The sequence below is a fragment of the Mercenaria mercenaria genome, chromosome 12 (assembly GCF_021730395.1).
Source record: "Mercenaria mercenaria strain notata chromosome 12, MADL_Memer_1, whole genome shotgun sequence".
Lineage (NCBI taxonomy): Eukaryota > Metazoa > Mollusca > Bivalvia > Venerida > Veneridae > Mercenaria > Mercenaria mercenaria.
The window spans coordinates 45,239,988-45,265,106 of NC_069372.1; the positions used below are offsets into that span (position 1 = coordinate 45,239,988).

Below are 25,119 nucleotides of genomic sequence, written 5' to 3' on the forward strand. Positions count from 1 at the left end.
TCATGATGTTATATTTAGTTGCATTTAAGTTATTTCCCCTTGATGCAGTTACGCCATTGTTTTTCAAATGTTTGCCAAATTGTGTTCCTACAAAAAATCGGATTTATATCAATGAAAGTCGGATGAAAACATATTAATTTATTTGATAACATCAATCTACATTATTTTGGTAAAGGTAAATATGTATTGATGCATGCCACTTTTCTGTTTTTTGTTTTTCCTGTCCAAATAATTAGCATTTGTATAAGAAAATGGGTGGGGTAAGGAATTTACATTATAAAATGTGCTCAGACCAGTTTAGATTTTCAAATTAATTTTCCAATCCTTGAGTAGAAACTAAGGTTTATAGGAGAGATCGCCATGACGTCACGCATAAATACCTGTTTATCTGGTGGTGGGTAAAACAAATGTTTTTACATTGTTTGTGTATGGGATCTGAATTTTTAATAACTTTTTTGCTCATTTATGGATTTTAAAAATTCAAAAAGTTTTGAAATGCTTACGATTTTCATATTTTCCCATTTAAATATCTTTTTAAAATGAATAACCGTTTTAAATGACATAAGATTTTAATAGCAGCGTAGGGATCCTCCAAACTTTTAGAAAAAACACTGTAAGTTAAGCTTTCATAATTAATCCATTTAATTTCGAAATTATAATCAAAAGTAATCAATAAATTGCTTGTTTTATACACTTTCCACTGATCAAAAAATTATTGATATTATTTGTGTTTTAAGAAAGTTTAAGCCGTTAGAAAAACATCACTGTTTACAAAAAACATGGACACTCGGCGTCTGCCCACACGGTCTTTGTCTTATCAGTTCTAAAAATAGAAAATACAATGGATTTGTTTACAAACACGATCTCCCCTATAGAGAGGTGAACAGTACACATGATTGTGAAGACTTACAGTCTGACTTAAATTCATTTGGGGCATGGGCAGATTAATCGCTTTTTCGTTCCAATGAATCAAAGAGTGTGGTTCGCTTGATTGGGGAGGGGGGAACTTGTGATGCAATCCCTCAAACATTTGCTCTTAGCTGTTTAAGTGCATGCACCTGAGCACAAAGTACTGAAGTAGAGCTAATTTGTGATTGCCCATTGTGCACTGACATTGTCATCAACAGTTGCTTTTTGAATACACCTGATGCCTAATGTCTGTACCAATAAAAACTTGATCAGAATGTTGGTCAATATTATAATGTTGAATAGTTAAAACTACCCACATGGTCACTTGATCTATTAAACCGGAACCTGTAAACCTTTCTCAGTACAAAACAATACAATACAAAATCCATTTATTTTCTCATTTCATATGAACATATGACAGAATAAGGATACAATATGACAATATGTACGAGGCTGTTACATGTGTTTACATTACCAAATAATGAGAGAAAAAAGAAGAAACAAATATTCTTCTAGCATTTTACAAAACAGTACATATGTATAGATACTATTACACGTGTAGTAATAAGTAGTTTAAATAAATACGGCAAAAATAAATATAAAGTTGATTATCTTAAGATGTCTAATTCTTATGGCAAATTTTCATGGCCCTTAATTTGATATACCATTAAAATATTATGAACCCATTAAAATTGAATCTGGCATATTTAATGAGACCATTAATCAATCTTTTTAATAATTAACGGGCATTAACAGAGCATTAAAAGAATTAATGGCCCCATTAGTTCTTACTAATTAATGGGGAATTAAGGGGTATTTTTAATGGCACATTAATTTCATGCCAATTAAAAATTTTCATGGAGTTTTAAGGAGCCTGTTAATTTATTTTAATGGTTTATTTCAAGCAGCTTTTCATGGCCATCAAAGTTATTTTAACAAGGTATATTTTACCAGGGTTTTAATATACATATTTCATGGCTTTTTAATGTATGGCATTAAAACTATAGTCATGAAAATCCCATTAAATAGTAAGAACTAATGGGTGAACTTTAAGGGTGACCTGTTAAAACTCTGTTAAAAACGTTTGAAAAAATTAAGGCCAATTTCATGACCCTTTTAATGGCATCTGCATGCAGTAGTGCAGGCCAGTGGCCGTTAGGAATTTCTATCATAACTTTTCAGAAATTGTTTTTTGTTTGTTTGTTTTGGGTTTAACGCCGTTTTTCAACAGTATATTATCATGGAAAGGATAGAACTCATAACCCCACAATCCGTAGATCTGTACTCTCCTTACTGAGCTAAGCAAGTGGACACTTTCAGGAATTCTAACTGACCATGCACTTAAGAGATCTGCTTTTTCAAGTAACCACTTGGGTAAAACAAAGCACTTTTACAATGACCATAAACTTACTTCAGAAGTAAATATCATACCATTTCAGAAAACAATGTAAGCTATATGTGGAAACTACTTAACTTTATGGTTTCATTTAAATATTGAATTGATTTAATACTGAATTTGCTTAATTTACAGTTTTATATCTTAAACAGTAAGTCTAAGATAAAGTCTGAGTAAACAATAATGATAATCCAAGTGAAATTAGTATCATTTGACCATGTTTCAGACATATTAAAAGTAAGTATTATTGTCGTCATATGCTTCGTAGTTTGTTTTATTGACAAGTGAACTACATTGATAATTTAAAAGATTTTTTCCTCTTATACATCACCCCTACACAAATGCAGGTCATATGAAGACTTTCCAATTCAGGCATGGGTGGTAACTAGGTAGAACTATCTAACTGCCATCAGCCTACGGGATGAAAAAAATAGTACCAATTAAGTCCTATGTTTTAGCGGACTGTACACTCTCTCCCTATTTTGTTTGAAGTGTCTTTTAATAGGCTACAAAATCATTTATTTCCGAAACAGAACATATTTTATAGATTTATGGTAATACGTTTTGTCTAGATTTGATCATTATTTCTCCTGTATCCTTAACAGGCAAATCAAAGTGAGATAATTACACTACACGCACTGATGAAGGGCGTAACAATACTGATAAAGACTGATCTATTCAACAACATATCTTGACATCACTGAACTCAAAAGCAATGCCAATAACAGTCAAACCTCTACTAAACTTAACCCCTGAATAAAGATGACAACTCTATCTGAAAAGTCATCATTTTCTTGTCCTGTTTACTTTTAAATAACACGATTTTATCTGTTGTAACAGACACCAGTCCTGCTAACTGAGACCAATTTTGTCATTTCAGAGGGTGGTCTTTATACACATCATCTCTAGTTTAAAGGACATGTTTGACTCTTTATATTGCATCATGTCTCATCTTTAGTTACATGTTTGACTCTATCTATTGCATCACGTCTCATCTTTAGTTACATGTTTGACTCTATCTGTTGCATCACGTCTCATCTTTAGTTACATGTTTGACTCTATCTATTGCATCATGTCTCATCTTTAGTGACATGTTTGACTCTATCTACTGCATCACGTCTCATCTTTTAGTGACTGTTTGACTCTATCTACTGCATCATGTCTCATCTTTAGTTACATGTTTGACTCTTATCTATTGCATCATGTCTCATCTTTAGGAAAATCCGTCGGGGGCATCATAAAATGGCCGCTGAACGGAGGTGACCGCTGATCGGAGGTGACCGTTAGTACAGGTTAGACTGTACATGTTTGACTCTATCTATTGCCTCATGTCTCATCTTTAGTGACATGTTTGACTCTATCTATTGCATCATGTCTCCTCATTTAGTGACATGAAGTTGGCAGTTACTTGCGGAGAACAGGTTTGTACTGGTATAGAATCCAGGAACACTGGTTAGGTTAACTGCCCGCCGTTACATGACTGAAATACTGTTGAAAAACGGCGTTAAACCCAAAACAAACAAACATGTTTGACTCTATCTATTGCATCAATTAAATCTCATCATTTAGTAACATGTTTGACTCTATCTATTGCATTATGTCTCATTTTTAGTGACATGTTTGACTCTATCTATTGCATCATGTCTCATCATTTAGTGACATGTTTGACTTAATCTACTGCATCAAGTCTCATCATTTAGAGACATGTTTGACTCTATCTACTGCATCATGTCTCATCTTTAGTTACATGTCTGACTCTATCTATTGCATCAATTAAATCTCATCTTTAGTAACATGTTTGACTCTATCTATTGCATCATGTCTCATCTTTAGTTACATGTTTGACTCTATCAATTGCATCATGTCTCATCATTTAGTGACGTGTTTGACTCTATCTATTGCATCAATTAAATCTCATCGTTTAGTAACATGTTTGACTCTATCTATTGCATCATGTCTCATCTTTAGTAACATGTTTGACTTCATCTATTGCATCAAGTCTCATCATTTAGTGACATGTTTGACTCTATCTATTGCATCATGTCTCATCATTTAGTGACATGTTTGACTCTATCTACTGCATCAATTAAATCTCATCTTTAGTAACCTGTTTGACTCTATCTATTGCATCATGTCTCATCATTTAGTGACATGTCTGACTCTATCTATTGCATCAATTCAATCTCATCTTTAGTTACATGTTTGACTCTATCATTTGCATCATGTCTCATCATTTAGTGACATGTTTGACTCTGTCTACTGCATCATGTCTCATCATTTAGTGACATGTCTGACTCTATCTATTGCATCAATTAAATCTCATCTTTAGTAGCATGTTTGACTCTATCTATTGCATCATGTCTCATCTTTATTTACATGTTTGACTCTATCTATTGCATCATGTCTCATCATTTAGTGACATGTCTGACTCTTATCTATTGCATCAATTAAATCTCATCGTTTAGTAACATGTTTGACTCTATCTATTGCATCATGTCTCATCTTTAGTTACATGTTTGACTCTATCATTTGCATCATGTCTCATCATTTAGTGACAAGTTTGACTCTATCTACTGCATCATGTCTCATCATCTAGTGACATGTTTGACTCTATCTACTGCATCAATTAAATCTCATCTTTAGTAACCTGTTTGACTCTATCTATTGCATCATGTCTCATCATTTAGTGTCATGTCTGACTCTATCTATTGCATCAATTCAATCTCATCTTTAGTAACATGTTAGACTCTATCTATTGCATCATGTCTCATCTTTAGTTGTATGTTTGACTTTATCTACTGCATCATGTCTCATCATTTAGTGACATGTTTGACTCTATCTATTGCATCAATTAAATCTCATCTTTAGTAACATGTTTGACTCTATCTTTTACATCATGTCTTATAATTCAGTAACATGTTTGGCTCTATCTATTGCATTATGTGTCATCTTTAGTAACATGTTTGACTATCTACTGCATCTAATATAATACTAAGGTTTAATGCATCTATTGCATCTTGTCTTATCTTGAAAGATAGGTTCTGATGTATCATCATGTCTCATTTAAAGAAAGGGTTGACTGCATCTGTAGCATCATGTACTATCTTTCTGAGAAGGTTTGAGTATCCTTGTTATCTTACCTTCAAAGGCAAGTTTGATGGTATTTGTTGCTTCACATCTGGTCTGTATAGGCAGGCTGGAATATATCTCTTGCAACACCTTTCATCTGTATCAACAGGTTTGACTTAACTGTTCCATTTTGTCTTGTTTTTACTGACAGGTCTGACTGTATTTGTTGCAACATATCTCATCTTTGTAGACAGAACTGAATACATCATGTCTTACTGCATCTGTCACACAGTATCTTGTCTTCAGAGTAATGGTTGACTGTATTTCTGTCTCCTGCATCGTGTCTCATCTTTATAGATAGGTCTGACTTAATTTGATGTATCATGTCTCATCTTTATAGATAGGTCTGACTTAATTTGATGCATCACATCTCATCTTTATAGATAGGTCTGACTTGATATTATGCTTAATGTCTCATCTTTATAGACAGGCTTGGCTGTACTTGATGCATCATGTCTCATCTTTATAGAAAGGTCTGACTTAATTTGAAGCATCAGGTCTCATCTTTATAGACAACTTTGACTTAATTTGATGCATAATGTCTCGTCTTTAAAGACAGGTTTGACTGTATTGATGCATATTTCCATTATCTAGAATGACTTTCTCAAAGCGCTATATCAATCAGAACATCAATATCTGCCAAACATTTATCTTAATTTCAACTTCCTGAAACATTTATTTGCCAACTGATGCTTTATTATATATGTTATGGTGTTGTAAGAACATTTTTGCATGATTTCAGGTTGCATGATTAAAGGTAACTGTATTTCTAAGTTAGCTAGAAAACTGTGGAATAAATAATAATGTCAGTTACTCTATCTGGTGCCTCTTCTGAAGGGTTGTGTCTCTTACAGCTTTCTATTATTTCTTCTGCAGTCTGGGACTTCTGCAGCCTAAACTTTTGCAGTCTGAAATTTCTGCAAATTGGGACTCTTGCAGTCAGGACCTTCTGCAGTGTGAGACTGCTGCAATCTGAAACTTCTCCAGCCTTGGACTTCTGCAGTCAGTGACATTTACAGTCTGGAACTTCTCCAGCCTTGGACTTCTGCAGTCAGTGACATTTACAGTCTGGAACTTCAGTCAGTGACATTTACAGTCTGGAACTTCTGCAGCCTTGGACTTCTGCAGTCAGTGACTTTTACAGTCTGGAACTTCTCCAGCCTTGGACTTCTGCAGTCAGTGACTTTTACAGTCTGGAACTTCTGCAGCATTGGACTTCTGCAGTCAGTGACTTTTACGGTCTGGAACTTCTGCAGCATTGGACTTCTGCAGTCAGTGACTTTTACAGTATGGAACTTCTGCAGCCTTGGACTTCTGCAGTCAGTGACTTTTACTGTCTGAACTTCTGCAGCCTTGGACTGTCTAAATATTTTGCTGTCTGAAACTTCTATAATCTGGGATTCCTGCAGTCTGAGATTTCAGCAACCTTAGATCTGGTACTGCTGCAGACTGGAACTTATTGCCTGCCTTCTAGAAAGTTTATGAAGGGGCTGTGATGAATGTGCTAATGGTGGTTCAGGATGGGGGTGTGGGGATAGGGGTAATAATGGAAGATCAATAACTTGATGTACAGGAACCAAAGCTTTGTTGGCAGACGTGGAGCAGAACCTAAACTTATATTAGAGTAAAACAACTGTCTCCAAATACCCATATATATATATATATATATATATATATATATACATTATACACAATTAATTACATGATTCTTGCAGTCTACTACTTACACTGACTGTGATGGATTATTTGCAAAATGCTCAGAAGATGCATGACAAAGAAACATAAAGTGATATATTGTTACATTGGAAAACTCTCAATGGTTTCATACTTACTGGCGGAATATTTAGGAAGATTTTTGGCAGATAAATTTCTCTATCAGGCTTCTATCTGTTCCTGACTGATACTACAGCATTTTAGTTTTTGCTTTTTTTTTTCTTTCCTTTTTTATTGTTTCAGAAGCAGGGAATATGTAGGAACTTTTTATTTACTGCAATAGCTTAATACCACAGCAGCAGAAGTCTATTTGCACTTATTTATCATAAACATGGACCCCATTGGAAATAAGCTTTCTGGATTTCATGGGCCATCCTAGGTTACTTCACACTGCCATAATATATACATGTTGCTTCCAATTTGAACTATCTAATTCTAATTAACATTTGTTTCTATAATATAAAGGTACACATAGTATTAATAAGCCTAGTTGTGATACAAATTACACTGTGATCTTAATTAACTAGATAATATGTGTTTTACTTATGTGAAACTATAACTTTTTTGTTACCCAACTACTGGATATTTTAGCTTGGAGACTTGTGTAAATTGTTTTAATGTGTGATAAATGTCATTATGTATATGAGCTGTGCCATGGGAAAACCAACATAGTGGCTTTGCGACCAGCATGGATCCTGACCAGCCTGCGCATCTGCGCAGTCTGGTCAAGATCCATGCTGTTTGCTAGCAGTTTCTCTAATTGCAATAGGCTTTGAAAGCTAACAGCATGGATCCTGACCAGACTGCGTGGATGTGCAGGCTGGTCTGGATCCATGCTGGTCGCAAACCCACTATGTTGGTTTTCTCATGGTGCGGCTCATATGTGTGTTTTAACCCGAATAAACATCTATCTATCTATCTAACAATACCATTTTACCATTTGAGGGATCTTCCCTCCACCCACAAGGTTGTTTAAAGTCAAAGCTGAGGCTAATAAAATAGAGAAGATGCTCCTCTCTAAACTAGAAATCTCTCAAAGTAATTAATATGCATGCAAAAACTACAAAATGAAGTTGGAACATTACCAACTGACTAGTGCAGAATTACTTAGTCGATATGGAATATATCAGGTCAGCGGCCAACAGAAATACTGTAAACTTGAAGCAGGCCAGTGTTCCCATTCACGTACATATGTATGTGAAACACGCACAAAACTCAGATTTGTTGGCTCCTGCTTTTGTTCTAAATTGCTGTTTACTTCTAGCTGATTTACCAATCAGTGTTTGCCTTTCAATGAAATTCGGCAGACTGCAAGTATGCAATTAAGTATGATTGACTTCGGCCAGCAACAAAAAAATCAGTAGTTATTTCCTTCATAATTAATCGGCGTAAACTGATCTTTTGAATGAATTATCACGATGGGTCATTAACTCTTGTTTTTGATATTGGTCTGCGCTGTCTTTTTTTTTTATACTGCATTTACACTTAGCCATGATGTCCACAATTTGAGAGAAGCGTGGCAAGTGTAGGGGGTCGTGGGATCGAATCGGATGATCTTGAGAAAACTTGGTGGGATCGTGATGATTGTTAGTATCGTGACAAAATTTTTGACAGTCAAAAAATTTTCCACAACTATCCCAATTAAGAGTTAAATCTTGAGAGAGCGTGATAGAACGTAGAAATCGTGGTAGAGCGTAGTACCACTTAACAGACCTTAACATAGCACATCAGATCTTGATGCTCCGTCATAGGGGATCTTGGTGAACTTGGTTCAAGCTGCCTGTCTGTGCTGGTTTTTGGATAGTTAATAAAAATTATGTTTTCCATCCAAGGCCCCTATCGCACGTTGCACATTCCACTGCTTCTCGAACTTGTCTGCTATGGCTTTCCATTCTTCGAGGTGATAGGACAGGAGACAACCTCATATTTATAGGTTTCAACAATTGCCTTACACACTTCTGGAACAATATGGCATATAGAGGGACAACTACATCTGAAGGCATAAGATAGTGAAGAGTTTCACCTGTGGCCAGATGTCTGAGGGGTTCTCGTCCAGTACTTTGCCTCTCTATGCTTGGTGCTATCCTTTCCAGGATCTCATCAAATAGATCTTTAGCGATCCTTACATCCTTACGCCCGAGTTCTCTGTTGAGAAGTTGTGAGTACTGTCCCAATTGGTGCCTTTGGTTTACACTTAACCATGGTCTCACCCAGGTCCTAGGCCTTCTATTTTTTCTTCTACTTCCTCTCTCTTCTATCCTGCCCTGTTCCGTCCCTTGTTACTGCTGCCAACAAATAACTATATAGGCATACATGAAAACTGCCAATTCAGCATCTTCTTTATCTCTTGGGTGCATAGCTTATTCCTCTTTGGAATCTCTAGAAAGAATGAGAGGATGACCAATACCTCCTATTTATACTCCAATCGTACTCAAAACATGACAATCTTGATAAATTGTGACTATAAATCGTAGGAGAGCTTGACAGAACATGATAATGTGACGGATCTAAACAGAACGTGACACAACGTGATAGTATATTGTGGTAATCGTAAGCGAACTTGAGAAAATTTGAAATAACGTGATGAAAATCGTTGCAGATCTTCACCAGAATCGTGTTGGTTTAGTACCAAAACCCTACAGGTAGTAACAAAACGCACTGAGAGCGTAAGAAAGCATAATAATACAAAATCCATGCAATAAATCGTGGAGCTCCTCTCTTTTTTTTAAATCGTGGACATCATGGCATCACAGCATTATTTGCTTTTGTGTGAAATGGTATAAGAATGAAATTGAAAACAAGAGCTCGTCGAACACGAAATGCCCCCATTGATGCATTCAGTAACTGCACAAGGAACAGAAATTATATGCTCACTGTAAACAAAAGTTCTACTGTTCTGGTTCAATGTGACCTTGACCTTATACCTACTGACTTCAAAATCAACAGGGGTCATCTGCTGGTCATGATCAACCTCCCTGTTAAGTTTTGTGATCCTAGGCCCAAGCATCCTCAAGGTATCATCCAGAAAGAGTTTAATTGTTCCGGGTCAATGTGACCTTGACCTTTGGCCTACTGACCTCAAAATCTATAGGGGTCATCTACTGGTCATGACCAACCTCCCTATCAAGTTTCATGATCCTAGGCCCAAGTGTTCTTAAGTAAATGTCTGGAAACAGTTTAAATGTTCCGGGTCACTGTAACCTTGACCTATTGACCTCAAAATCAATAGGGGTCATATGCTGTTCATGATGAACCTCTCTATCATCTTTCATGACCCTCGGCCATAGCATTATTGTCCAGAAACTGTTTAACTGTTTCTGGCCAATGTGACCTTGAACTTTGACCTAATGACCTCAAAATCAATAGATGTCATCTGCTGGTCATGATCAATCTCCTATCAATTTTACTGATCCTAGGCCCAAGCTTTCTTATCGCCCAGAAACCATTTTACTGTTACTAGTCACTGGGACCTTGACCTTTGACCTACTGATCTTAAAATGAATAAGGGTCATCTGTTGGTGATGACCAACCTCCCTATCATCTTTCATGATCCTAGGCCCAAGCAATCTTGAGTTATCATCCGGAAACCATTTAACTGTTCAGGGTCACTGTGACCTTGATCTTTGACATACTGACCTCAAAATCAATAGGGTTCATCTGCTGGTCATGACCAACCTCCCTATCAATTTTCATGATCCTGGGCCCAAGCGTTCTTGAGTTATCATCCGGAAATAGTTTAACTGTTCATGGTCACTGTGACCTTGACCTTTGACATACTGACCACAAAATCGATAGGGGTCATCTGCCGGTGATGACCAACCTTCCCATCATCTTTCATGATCCTAGGCCCAAGCGTTCTTGAGTTATCATCCTGAAACCGTTTAACTGTTCAGGGTCAGTGTGACCTTGACCTTTGACATACAGATCTCAAATTTAATAGGGGTCATCTGCTTGTGATGAACAACCTTCCTATCAACTTTCATGATCCTAGGCCCAAGCATTCTTGAGTTATCATCCGGAAACGGATTACATGGTCTACATTCTTACTGATCAACCGACCGACCGACATCTGCAAAACAATATACCCTGGCTCCTTCTTCGAAGGGGGGCATAATAAATACATTTAGAGATTTACAGATCGTCCCTTGAGAGATGCGTTTATATACATGGGATTTGGTTCAAGAAATTGTGATTTCATTTTGGCGATCTGTTGATTTATGAAAAATTCAAAGTTTTTTTGGGTTTTTTGTTTTATTTTTTGTCAAAAAGAGGCACAAAATATTTTTTGATGGCAATTTAATTACATTTTAATATCTACTAATGACGTAGTATTGCAAAGAGTTGTGCCAAAAAAGAGGTTACACCTTAGAATTTTCAAAACAGTTGGTTGTCCATGTAATCTTAAAGTTACAATATGTTGAAGGCAATACTAAGCTACATTACCTTACATGCTGGGACACCAAACAAAAACTTCCTCACAGTGAGTCCAAACATATTTCATGCTTGAACAGCCAGTTTTTAAAGAAACCCCCCAGAATTTGAAATTGGTCAGTCACAGGGGGTGCAAAAAAAAAAACTCAGAGAAAAAATGTTGTGGGAAAACTGCAGGCAATACAAAAAATATCATGCTGCCTGATGGTATTGTGCGATGATTAGTAACCCATTCTACCAAAGATGCAAGATGACAGAAAAAGTAGTGTTCCCTTTTTATGAGAAAAAACAACTAACATTTATTCTGATTGGTGGAGTTTTTTAAGAAGATTTTGCAGATAAAAGTTCTTTATCAGTCTCAGATGTGGCTTCTATCCGGTAATGATTAAAACTGTGTTGTGTTTTTATTATTGCTTTTTTATTGCTTTTTTTTTCTTTTTTCTTCCTTTTCATTAATTTAAGGTCTTTCCTGAACTGGAAACCAAGAGAATACATTATGATCTAAGGGTCATTTTGCATAACCTCAATATAGAACCAAGAAGTTAAAATAAAAGCTATTTAATGACAGTGCAGTCAACTATTCGAAGCCCAGGTCCACCTAATACCAGGTAAAGCTACAGTCACACATACGGATATGCCTGTGCGTTGAGGTACGGTGCGGATAGGATTAGTCTGTGGGTGTTTAACTACGGAGCAGTACGTCTTAGTATGGGAAAAATGTTGAGAAACAGGAATTAAACAAAACAATACAGGACGCAAGTAAGTACGGATAGGTACAAGGTACTACGTTGAATTACGTTTTACTGCACCTTGCAACTTGCCCAGCACATGGACGGTCTGCGGTAAACTACGTTGAACTATGCTTAAGTACGAGCAGCCTCGGATAACTGCGTTCAGCTACGGCGAGGTACGTGAGGTACGTATTTAACAGCACGGATAACTACGTTTAAGTACGTTTAACTACGGATGAATAAGTTTCAGCCAAGTTGGACTAAAGTCACGCTCAAATGGCTACGGTTCGCTCAAACTTCTGTGCATGTTCAAAAGTTGGAGAAACTTGCGTGTTTGGAATAAGTTTTGAATACGTTTTGACCAAGTTTTGGTAAGGATTAATTAATGCGAATGACTACTCTTAGGTACGGCTCAGGTATGGATCGATATGGATTACTACGTTTCTGGATTACTACGTTTCTGTAAAATAAAAGCAAGAGCTATATATCCTAACTTGTGAGGTCCTTGTGACTGGGGTATTAAATATGAAAGCTGTAGCCAAAGTTGATTAAGGGGCAGAATTTTGCCAAAATGAAAGCCAGAGGTATGAAACTTGCAAAGTAAGGTCATCTAATAATCACAAAGATGTACAGAGAATCTGAAAACATTTGGTCAAATAGTTCCTAACCCTTATTATGCTGGACACAATTAATTCTGCCGCTGCGACCAGTGTAGATCATGATCAGCCTGCACATCCAGGCAGTCTGATCAAGTTCTGCACTGTTCACCATTCACAAAATTTCTATGTTAAAATGGGGCATAATTTTGACAAAATAGTAATTATGTAACTTGCTATATGAGGTCACCTCATACTACCAATGACATATGAGAAGTTAACCTGGAAGCATTTGGCCAAGTAGTTTTAAGAAACCCTCTTACATGAACAAACTTTTAATCAAAACTTTAAAAAAAAATTAAAGTTAAAAAGGGGTTAGATTTTGACAAAATAAAAGCACGAGTTATACATCCTAACTTGTGAGGTCCTTGGTTTTGTCAAGGTCAAGGTCAAAAATTGAGGTAAGCAGGAAGGCACCTCCATAGAAAGAAATCTCTACAGAGGCAGACATTTTCAAACAACCTTTGTACCTGTACAACAAACATAATAGTCTTCTCAATGGTGATTGCACTGGGCAGGTTGCAATGAAGACAAACAACACTGTAGACCATGCAAAATTTAAACTCAAGCATTAGACCTTGGAACTTTGTTCAAACTTCGCAAGAACGTAATTCTGAAGAAAGCTCCATCTTATGAGAACACATTTTCTCAAGACTTCATGCTTTAAGGATTTGGTGGCTTAATTTCCCCCACTGGCTTGGGGTTTTTTCCAACCTGCCTTATTTTTGTTTTATTTTCAGTGTAAGCTTTTTGAAAAGTATTCCTGGTCAAAGCCATCAATTTTTAGCAGCAGTAACAGGAGGGAACTTGCGTGTGACTTTGCGTATGAACAATGAACTAATTAGTCTAAAAAAAGCATAATGTTATCTTATTGTAAAGACTGCATGTGGTAGTAACCAGTTCTTTAAAGATGCACGATGACAGACCTAAATTAGTATTTCTGTCGAAAGGTTTCATTATGATTGGCATGAAGAATATTTAAGAAGATCTTGCAGATAAACTTTACTATCAGCATGAGTTGTGACTGTTATCTGACAGCAACAGCGAAATCAATATTACAAGATTTTTTTGATTTTTTGCTTATATTTTGGAATGTTTGTGTTTTCCATTTTTTCTTTTTGTTTTAGAAGCAGGGAAAAATTACAGAAATAGAGAAACACCTTATATTTGGATTAAATCTTATTTCCACATTCCAGCATCATGATAATGTAGATTAGGTAATATTCACGGTGGGATTATTTTTACTATTATTTGCAAACTATTTCACTATTATTTTGCAACTCGCTAATTCAAAACACTCCGGAATATTTATTGAGCCGCGCCATGAGAAAACCAACATAGTGCATTTGCGACCAGCATGGATCCTGACCAGCCTGCGCAGTCTGGTCAGGATCCATGCTGTTCGCTAACGGTTTCTCTTATTGCAATAGGCTTTGAAAGTGAACAGCATGGATCCTGACCAGACTGTGCAGATGCGCAGGCTGGTCTGGATCCATGCTGGTTGCAAATGCACTATGTTGGTTTTCTCATGGTGCGACTCATATGCATTATGTCCTAAAACACAAACACTCAAGTTTCACAAATTCTTTACATGGTGAATGAGACTGTTTACCATGAAATCACTAAATAAAACATATATTATACGAAAATTACCCTACCTACGGTTAACTAAGAATGTGCATTAACGAGAGTGTCGTTATTTATCCCTGACATGATTTACAGCTCCGTATACAGAATCCAGGCTATATTCAAGTTCTTGGAATAAATTACATTGGGCCATGACTTGCGCATTTATCAAACATGCATAACTACTTAAAGTCTAACTCTAGCTGAATTTATGGCCTATTTCAATCGTATGATCATCGACTCTGGTTGCTGTTGACAAATATGGGACACAAGACAGTCAGTGAAATCATTTGATACGAATTATTGGCTTCCGAATTGATTTTTCCACAACGTAAACCAGGGACTGAGGCCATGCCAAACCAGCACAAGACAACACGCCAACACACACTTCCATTGCTACAAATGTTAATCAGCTTTACAATTCTCACAAGTACTGAAGCACGTCAATTTGCCGCTATGACCTTCACAGGTCGAATAATGCATCTTGCTGTCTCGTTGTATTCACTAAGAAGGATTAGTAACTAATTCCCTTAAAAGATGCTAGACGTCAGACTTAAAATAGTATATTTCCTACACGAGAAAAAATATCATATGGATTTTTGGAATATTCAAGATGATTTTGCAGATGAATTTCTCCATCAGCATGAACTGTAACCGCTGACAGTATCTTGCACTGACATTATAAAGTTTGTCCTATTTACTTTGAGGGGTTTTTTTTTTGTTTTGTTTTTTTTCCTTGATTTTTCGTATTGTATTTCATAAATCTGGAAGAGGCAGACCAAAAACATTTTATTTGCAGACACAGTAGACTGCACTGCCTCTTTTGACATTTTATCAATAACACTAGCAGGTCTGAGAATCGAGATTTAGCCATTCTCCCTGTGCTACAGAAAAAAACTAATGAAGAAAAAAATCTGATCAACAACAGTTACTGCAAAATCATTAATTTTCAAGGAGACTAATTTTTTGTGGATTTCATGACTGCATTAAGCTATATAATTACCCTGCTAAAGTTCCATGATGAACTTGTCAATCTTTCAATTTAGACAGTACCATTATTTGTTAAAAGGGGTGCTTACAAAAATGATACTGACTGAATCGCGAACAGTGGAGATCATTATCAGACTGCAAGGATGTGCAGGCTGATCATGATCTACACCAGTGACAAAGGCAGAATCAATTGTGTCCAGCATGATAAGGGTTAATTCCCAAGAAACGAACAAAATTTCTGTTCATTTGACCGTAGAAAGTTGAAATCCATGACATCAAACCCTCAAGAAATAATGGCTAAAACCACAAAATTTCATACCCGAGAAAAAAAATTTCACAGTAACCGTCAGTATTTTTTTAGTGTATGTGTAGTGCACAAAAAAAACTTCAGTTAAACCAGCTGAATCCATCTAACAGCATTGTGACTGACAGTCTAGAGCTAAAAGGCCCAAACTACAATTTCTTTTCTCTTTTCTCAATATTTATACCTGTATCTGCCACCTTAACAGAAGCATATATGACATAATATTTTAAGGTAGTACTGTGAGTACAGCGACCAACTGTTTCATGGGTGCCATCTGTTACAAATCTATATTAAAGATTCAGGCTACCTGTTAATTTCACTATCAACACTAATGGACCTGTAATTGCAATCGGCAATTTCCTTACGATTTTGATTCTTGTTTGGTATTTTGTCATTGTTCGACCGCAGTTGTGTAGTTTATAAGCGTGAAGATTTCCATAACAAGCTTATAACGTAGAATTCTTTAATGAAAATGACCAATTGTCACTACAGGTCAACTACCTTAACTTAATTGCAATGAGGCTGACAAATTCCAACAAAGCAAAATAGGAATAGTGACATATAAAATTAAAGGAAAACTAATGTAGCCTTTCAGATACTGATTTGTTCAAAAATTACTCTTGTCTTAAGTTTGTGTTGCCACACTAAGACAAGCATGTATGTCAAACTTAGCTCTTACAAGTAATCAGTAGAGTATTCTGATTTGTTGTTGCTAGGAATTGCTGCTTCCCTTAATCAGATTTGTTGTTGCAATACAATGTTGCCATGGTGATACGGGCATGAATCCTGGTTCCAGTTTGAAAAATTAATATTACATTCTTACCTTTGTAAACTTTTCTCAAATATATAGCCTCGCAATGAGTTCTTTATTTCTTCTAAATATGGCTGAAAATACACAAAATAAAATTAAATTTAATTATGAGACAAATGTTGCATAAATGAGTCAGAAGTATTCTAAATTTGCTCCATTCAGGCCAAGACACAAAAAGAACTTTAAAGCTTTTAACCTTACAGTTTTTGTTGGCTGTGGAAAACCCAAGGTGTGCCATTAAAAATTGTTTCTTCAAGGGCTGGCACCTGTGTAGAACCACTGTCCTTCTGTAAGTCAGCTTGACCGTTTCCTCACATTAAAAATTCTACACCCCAAATGAAACCACATCAGAGAGGGTCATGGAGGCCCCTTACTAGGATAAAATTTAAAGGACTGACACAAACATAAAATGCAGAAACTCATCCCCCATAAATATAAATGATTTCATATTAACCCTTACCCTGCTAAATTTCTATAATGAACTTGTCCATCTTGCAATTTGGACAGTACCATTAACTGTTAAAAGGGGTGTTTACCAAAAATATTCTGAATGAATGGTGAACAGTGCATATAGATCATGATCAGACTGTACAGATTTGCAGTATGATCATGATCTACACTGGTGGAAAAGGCAGAATAAATCGTGTTCAGCATGATAAAGGTTAATCATATGATACAAATAAAAACTTGCATGTTTGTTTCACTTAAAATACTGACTGACGTCACTGCATGCAGGAACATGTACATGAAGGATATTCGATGGGACTTTCACAAGAGTACCGCCTTGCGGATGCCGACGCTCTCTGATTTTAATTTATAAGTGTTGCAAGTTTCAAAGCAATAGCTTTGATAGTTTAGGAGAAAAGTTGACCTAAACATAAAACTTAACCAATAAATCTGATATTTTCTAAGTCCAACAGGGGCCATAATTCTTGCAAAAAGCAGGACAGAGTTATGTTTCTTGCTGTACATGGTCAGCTTATGATGGTGAACAAGTGTTGCAAGTTTTAAAGCAATAGCTTTGACAGTTTAGGAGAAAAGTTGACCTAAACATAAAACTTAACCAAGAAATCTGATATTTTCTAAGTCCAAAAGGGGCCATAATTCTTGCAATAAGCAGGAAGGAATTATATTTCTTCTTGTACAGCTATTGATGGTAAACAAGTGTTGCAAGTTTCAAAGCAATACCTTTGATAGTTTAGGAGAAAAGCTGACCTAAACATAAAACTTAACCAGGCATCGCCGACACTGACACTGATCAAGTGATGACAATAACTCATCATTTTTTTTTTTTTTTCAAAAAAAATCAGATGAGCTTATAACAACTAAGAGCTTCAACAATAATTTAACTATTGTGTCACAAATAAAAAATCACTTTTTAATAGCCACACTGAAAAAAGAAATTATTTTTGTTTAGTCCATAAAAATAACTTGGACAAAACCTCAAACATAAAATATGGGCACTGTCATTATCACAAAGCCTGCAACCGACTTCCCTATAAACGAAGCTGCAAAAACTTAATTCTGCGACAAATCTGAAAATCAATGTTTAAAGACCTTCAGTAACTAAATGCCAAGTCTGCTGTAAGAACCTTTCTGTTCACACTGTAGTAGACTATTCAATTAGACATTTAGACAGAACATGTCCTACAGGCAACCATATTCCCTGAAAATTGGCCATATTCCTTGCTCCAGAATACTGTTGTTGAATTGTTTGGGAAAGATACGAACTACTTTGTTCATAGTTTGCTAGCGTGGGAAGTAAAAATGTATTTGATGTGAATGATGAAGTTGAACAACACTGTTTTAAGTCTGAATCAAATCGATACAGAAATAATAGAGATAGAATGAAAGTGCACAAAAACTTTTAAAAGAAATTCAATGTCAAAAGGGCGAATAATTCATTAAATATTGATGCAAGAGTTGTGGCCTTTGTGCCATATGATGAGGGTGATGATGAGCAATAACTGCAAATCCATCAAGAAAGTAAAAGTGCATCAAACTTTAATGATGGTGTGGACGCGGACAACCACAATGAAGTAATTACGACAGTTCTCATACTCATGGGAAGCAACACTGAGTAAACTGAATACACAAATCAAGGTTTGCGTACCAGGGAAGCAACACTGAATAAACTGAATACACAAATCAAGGTTTGCGTACCAGGGAAGCAACACTGGGTAAACTGAATACACAAATCAAGGTTTGCGTACCAGGGAAGCAACACTGAGTAAACTGAATTCACAAATCAAGGTTTGCGTACCAGGGAAGCAACACTGGGTAAACTGAATACACAAATCAAGGTTTGCGTACCAGGGAAGCAACACTGGGTAAACTGAATACACAAATCAAGGTTTGCGTACCAGGGAAGCAACACTGAGTAAACTGAATACACAAATCAAGGTTTGCGTACCAGGGAAGCAACACTGAGTAAACTGAATACACAAATCAAGGTTTGCGTATCAGGGAAGCAACAATGAATAAACTAGATACACAAATCAAGGTTTGACACCCTGGGAAGCAACAGTTAGAAACCTGAATACACAAGTCAAGGATTGCATACCTGGGAAGCAACACTGAGTAAACTGAATACACAAATCAAGGTTTGCATACCAGGGAAGCAACACTGAATAAACTGAATACACAAATCAAAGTTTGCGTACCAGGGAAGCAACAATGAATAAACTGAATACACGAATCAAGGTTTGCGTACCAGGGAAGCAACACTGAATAAACTGAATACACAAATCAAGGTTTGCGTATAAGGGAAGCAACAATGAATAAACTAGATACACAAATCAAGGTTTGACACCCTGGGAAGCAACAGTTAGAAACCTGAATACACAAGTCAAGGATTGCATACCTGGGAAGCAACACTGAGTAAACTGAATACACAAATCAAGGTTTGCATACCAGGGAAGCAACACTGAATAAACTTAATACACAAATCAAAGTTTGCGTACCAGGGAAGCAACAATAAATAAACTAGATACACAAATCAAGGTTTGACACCCTGGGAAGCAACAGTTAGAAACCTGAAAACATAAGTCAAGGATTGCATACCTGGTAAGCAACACTGAGTAAATTGAATACACAAGTCAAGGTTTGAATACCTGGGAAGCAATACTGAATAAACTGAATACACAAATCAAAGTTTGCGTACCAGGGAAGCAACAATGAATAAACTAGATACACAAATCAAGGTTTGACAGCCTGGGAAGCAACAGTTAGAAACTTGAATACACAAGTCAAGGTTTGCGTACCTTGGAAGCAACACTGAGTAAACTGACTATACAAATCAAGGTTTGCATACCTGGGAAGCAATACTGAGTAAACTGAATACACAAATCAAGGTCTGCGTACCTGGGAAGCAACAGTGATCGAACTGACCACATCAGCCAAGGTTTAATAATGTGGGAAGCAACTACTGAATACATGAACTGGCCACAAGTTAAGGTGTGCTTACTTCTGAAGCAAGTCTGTAAAACTGACCATTGTTAACCAGGACGCTGGCCAGATAAGTAAAGATTTTCTAGCCTGAGAAGCAACAGTTAGTTTATACAATGACCACATAAGCCAAGGCTTTCTAGCCTGAGAGGCAACAATAATTAACCGCTGGCAACATTCTGCCAAGGTCTGCATACCCAAAAATTGACAGAAAGTAAACTAGCCATAAAAGCAAAGGATTGCTAACCCTAGATACTGGATGAGAGTGATCTAGACATATTTGCCTATGTGTGCTAATCAGAGAAGCAACAATAAATTAACTGACCTGACTTAAGCAAAAGTTGACTAACCTAGGAAACTCTGGTACATATTCATGATAGTTTAGCTGATGTTTGCTAATTGATCGAGACTTGAAAGAAAGTCACATCAGTGGAGAAGAGAGTACAGAAGTGGTTAAAACAAAATTAGTGACAATTGCCCAGAAGGATCAGATATGCAAAACTGCTTAACTTTTATGGAATATATTGAGAAATAGCAAAATTTCCATTGCATATAAATTTTTGTAGTTTTCAACCAAAAACCAAAATATTTATTACAACAGAAAAATTAACCCTTATCATGCTGACACGATTGAGTCTGCCTTTGCGACCAGTGTAGATCATGATCAGCCTGCACAGCCGTGCAATCTGATCATGAACTGCAATGTTCGCCATTCAGTCAGTATCTTTTTGGTGGGCACCCCTTTTAACAGTTAATGGTACTGTCCAAATTGAAAGATGGACAAGTTCATTTTAGAAATTTAACAGGGTAAGGGTTAAGTTCTAAAGAAACAAACGAATTTGGCATTTTTTTTGTACATTGTGGATTTATTTCTTATTGATACTGAAGTACACAAAATTAAGTCCTCCGTGAATAAAAATGATTTCACAGTTAGAATTAGTTTTCTCTTGAGTGTAGGTCACTAGAGTAACACTTAAATGATGCTGATAAAAGATTTCCAAATAAGGTATTAAAGCTTTGTATCGTCATTAGGCTTGCATGCCATTTACACTGAAGACAAGAAATTTAGCTTCCAAACAAAAGCTTTAATTCAGAGAGAAGACACTAATGGGCGATAAATTCCAAAGATAATTTGCAAAATTTATGTCCTTTAAGACAACATGCTTAAGAAAGACTAGAATTTTGCAGCAAGTTCCTGAAAATGCTGGCTAACATGTGCCAGTAATTCACAACATCAAAATGGAACTATTTAGTAGGATACAAATTTTAAAGGTTGATATTCAGATGGATTTGTTCAAATCTTTAACATCTGATCAATTACTTTAATCCCATCACAAACTTGGGGCTTAATGCATGTTAAAAAAAAATTGAGGTATTTTTAAAAATTTTATTTGATTTGAGGTATTTTTAAAAATTTGATCCACATTGCCCAACAAAGAACTGTTTTAGCAAAAATCTTGCAGTTGCATTACTGAGACATAAAAAGCACATTTTGATATGCTGTTCAACAAAAGGTGGTCACATTATGTGTTACAACAGAGCGGTCTGAATTTCAGGCCTTAAAACCATTAAAATATTTAGAAAAAAATTCAGATCTTCAAAAAAATGCTGGTCTTATTAACTGAATGGTTTTATTTTCAGACTGGTCATTAAGTGAAACTTTACTGAATCTACTTTGGCCTAGATTTCATGGTGAAAAATCATTCTGACCATGTTATATGTAAGTCAGGCAGATAAGTAACCAAGTTTATCAATGCTTTGACATGGATTCTGGAAACTGACCTCAATTCTACAAACATTCTAACAAAGATTTATGATGATCAAGAAGAAACAAGAGGGCCATGATGACCCTAGATTGCTCTCTTGATTGATCAGTTTTGGTAGATGGTTATGCAAAGAAAATTTCAAATAGTGCCAGTGTTTTCCGAGAAGAATATTTTCAAAGTCTGTACTAAATAAATGTGGGTGGGTAATGTGTGTGTGAGTGTGTGTTCGGACAGGGGAGGTGGAGTAAGAAGTTTTGGGAATGATGACATAGAAAACTAAGAGATACGCACACCCAAGTGGCTGTGTTTTTTGACAAAACAGAATAATTTGTATAATCTTAGAAAAGAGTCACCAAATTTTTGCAAGAAACATTTGAAAAAAATTATTTTAAAATTGGGCCAGCAGTTTCAGACAAGGAGATCTTTAAAACTTCATTTATATACATAGTGAGAAAAGTGACCTGATGCCCTCTGACAACCATATTTTTTGTTGAATCAGAATAACTTGAACAATCTTCGTAAAGGGTCAACAAAGGAATATTTGTGTAAAATTATTCTAACAAGAGCACCGCCTTGCGGGTGCTGACACTCGTCTGATTTTTTTTGAATAATAGAAAAATTGTCCTACCCATGATTTTTTAAGTCCAAAAAAGGCCATAATTCTTGCAAAAAGCAGGATGGAGTTACGGCTCTTGATGTACAGAGTCAGCTTATGATGGTGAACAACTGTTGCAAGTTTCAAAGCAATAGCTTGAATAGTTTAGAAGAAAAGCTGACCTAAACATAAAACTTAACCAATAAATCTGATATTTTCTAAGTCCAAAAGGGGCAATAATTATTGCAAAAAGCATGACAGACTTATGTTTCTTGTTGTACATGGTCAGCTTATGATGGTGAACAAGTGTTGCAAGTTTTAAAGAAATAGCTTTAATAGTTTATGAGAAAAGCTGACCTAAACATAAAACTTAACCAAGAAATCTGATTTTCCAAGTCCAAAAGGAGCAACAACTCTTGCAAAAAGCAGGATGGAGTTATGGCTCTTGATGTACAGAGTCAGCTTATGATGGTGAACAACTGTTGCAAGTTTCAAAGCAATAGCTTGAATAGTTTACAAGAAAAGTTGACCTAAACATAAAACTTAACCAATAAATCTGATATTTTCTAAGTCCAAAAGGGGCAATAATTATTGCAAAAAGCAGGACAGACTTATGTTTCTTGTTGTACATGGTCAGCTTATGATGGTGAACAAGTGTTGCAAGTTTTAAAGAAATAGCTTTGATAGTTTATGAGAAAAGCTGACCTAAACATAAAACTTAACCAAGAAATCTGATTTTCCAAGTCCAAAAGGAGCAACAACTCTTGAAAAAAGCAGGATGGAGTTACGTTTCTTGATGTATAGGGTCAGCTTATGATGGTGAACAAGTGTTGCAAGTTTCAAAGAAATAGCTTTGGCAGTTTAGGAGAAAAGTTGACCTAAACATAAAACTTAACCAAGAAATCTGATATTTTCTATGTCCAAAAGGGGCCATAATTCTTGCAAAAAGCAGGATGGAGTTATGTTTCTTGCTGTACAGGGTCAGCTATTGATGGTGAACAAGTGTTCCAAGTTTCAAAGCAATACCTTTGATAGTTTAGGAGAAAAGCTGACCTAAACATAAAACTTAACCAGGCAACGCCGACGCCGACACCGATCAAGTGATGACAATAACTCATCATTTTTTTCCCAAAAATCAGATGAACTGAAAATGGTGGGCCTGCTGTTTCTGACAAGAAGATTTTTAAAGTTTCCACTATATACATAATATATATACATATTTTGATAAAGTTTCAGAAAGATGAGGCCTGAAGAGTGTTAACTAGGTTTTCCTATTAATTAACCTAGTGACCTAGTTTTTTGACCCTAGATGTCCCAGTAACAAATTCAACCAAGATTTTATTGAGTTCAATATTCTGATCAAGTTTCATTAAGACTGCACTCAAATTATGACCAGTCAATTTGTTGATGACGGAAGACAGACAACACAGTATAAAGGACAACGGACACAGGGTGATCACAAAAGCTCACCTTGAGCACTTTGTGCTCAGGTGAGCTAACAATTAAGCCTCTCCCAACCTCTATGTTGTCCTGAGGATGGTTACCGGTTATATTTTTTCCATAAACAAACTAAATGGCTTCCTAACAGATGAGAAATGCAGAAGATTTTATGTCAGTGACCTAAATCATGCTCTAAATGTAGAATAACACTATAAAATAGTGTGAAATAACAGCAATGCTTCCCCTGTTGCCCAAAAGTGATTTTTTTGCTGAAAGAAGAAAACCCATTGCTCAGCATCTTGAATCTACAATAGGAACTGAGGTGAAAACATGTTAGAATATCAGCAGTTTTCGCTGAATATTATCCTTTGTGCACTTTTCTTTTCTAAGTACATTTTCTGTATGGACCAGTTTATGGACATTACCTTCCTTAGAAGAGATAATTCCCTTGAACTATATGGTTTCATTTCTTTAGTTTTAACACTTCTGCTACAGAAGTGGCTTCATTAAATTTTGATTGTCATCTCAGAAGTCCGACAAATGACGCCATGCACGTGAACGATATAAAGGCATCTACTGTAATACTCATTGCAGAAACAAAAAGATCTGTTATTAATTTGAGCCGTGCCATGGGAAAACCAACATAGCGGCTTTGCGACCAGCATGGATCCAGACCAGCCTGCGCATCCGCGCATTCTGGTCAGGATCCATGCTGTTCGCTAACAGTTTCTCCAATTCCAATAGGCTTTAAAAGCGAACAGCATGGAGCCTGACCAGACTGCGCGGATGCGCAGGCTGGTCTGGATCCATGCTGGTCGCACACCCACTATGTTGGTTTTCTCATGGCACGGCTCATTTGAATTGCATAACGTGAAGGCTAAAAGGGAAAGTTTGACATAATTTATGTATAATATCCTACAGACAACAATAATGTATTTTTGCGTAATAAACATCCTTACTGTATTTTGAAAACACCATTTTGGCACTTTCACGCTTACGTAGAAACAACATTCATTGTCAAGTCAGCATTATTTGCAATTGTGTGAACAGCTGGGCTTGACCTAGTTTTTTTGCACATGTGATATTGTTAAAATAACAAGAGGGCCATGAAGGCCCTGCATTGCTCACCTGACCTATTGAACTAAAGATCATCAAGATTAACATTCTGACCAAGT

The 25,119-nt window shown here is 36.2% G+C and overlaps 1 protein-coding gene across 3 annotated transcripts in view; it reads right to left on the minus strand.

The window, feature by feature from the left end:
* The window catches only part of LOC123533318 (beta-adrenergic receptor kinase 2-like), a 179,856-nt gene that overhangs the window by 81,069 nt on the left and 73,668 nt on the right, over positions 1 to 25,119 (minus strand). For all 3 annotated transcript variants that reach the window (XM_053519939.1, XM_053519938.1, XM_053519937.1), the window contains one exon: positions 16,709 to 16,770. In XM_053519939.1, the coding sequence (XP_053375914.1) occupies positions 16,709 to 16,770 (62 nt within the window). The remainder of the gene's footprint in view (positions 1 to 16,708; positions 16,771 to 25,119) is intronic.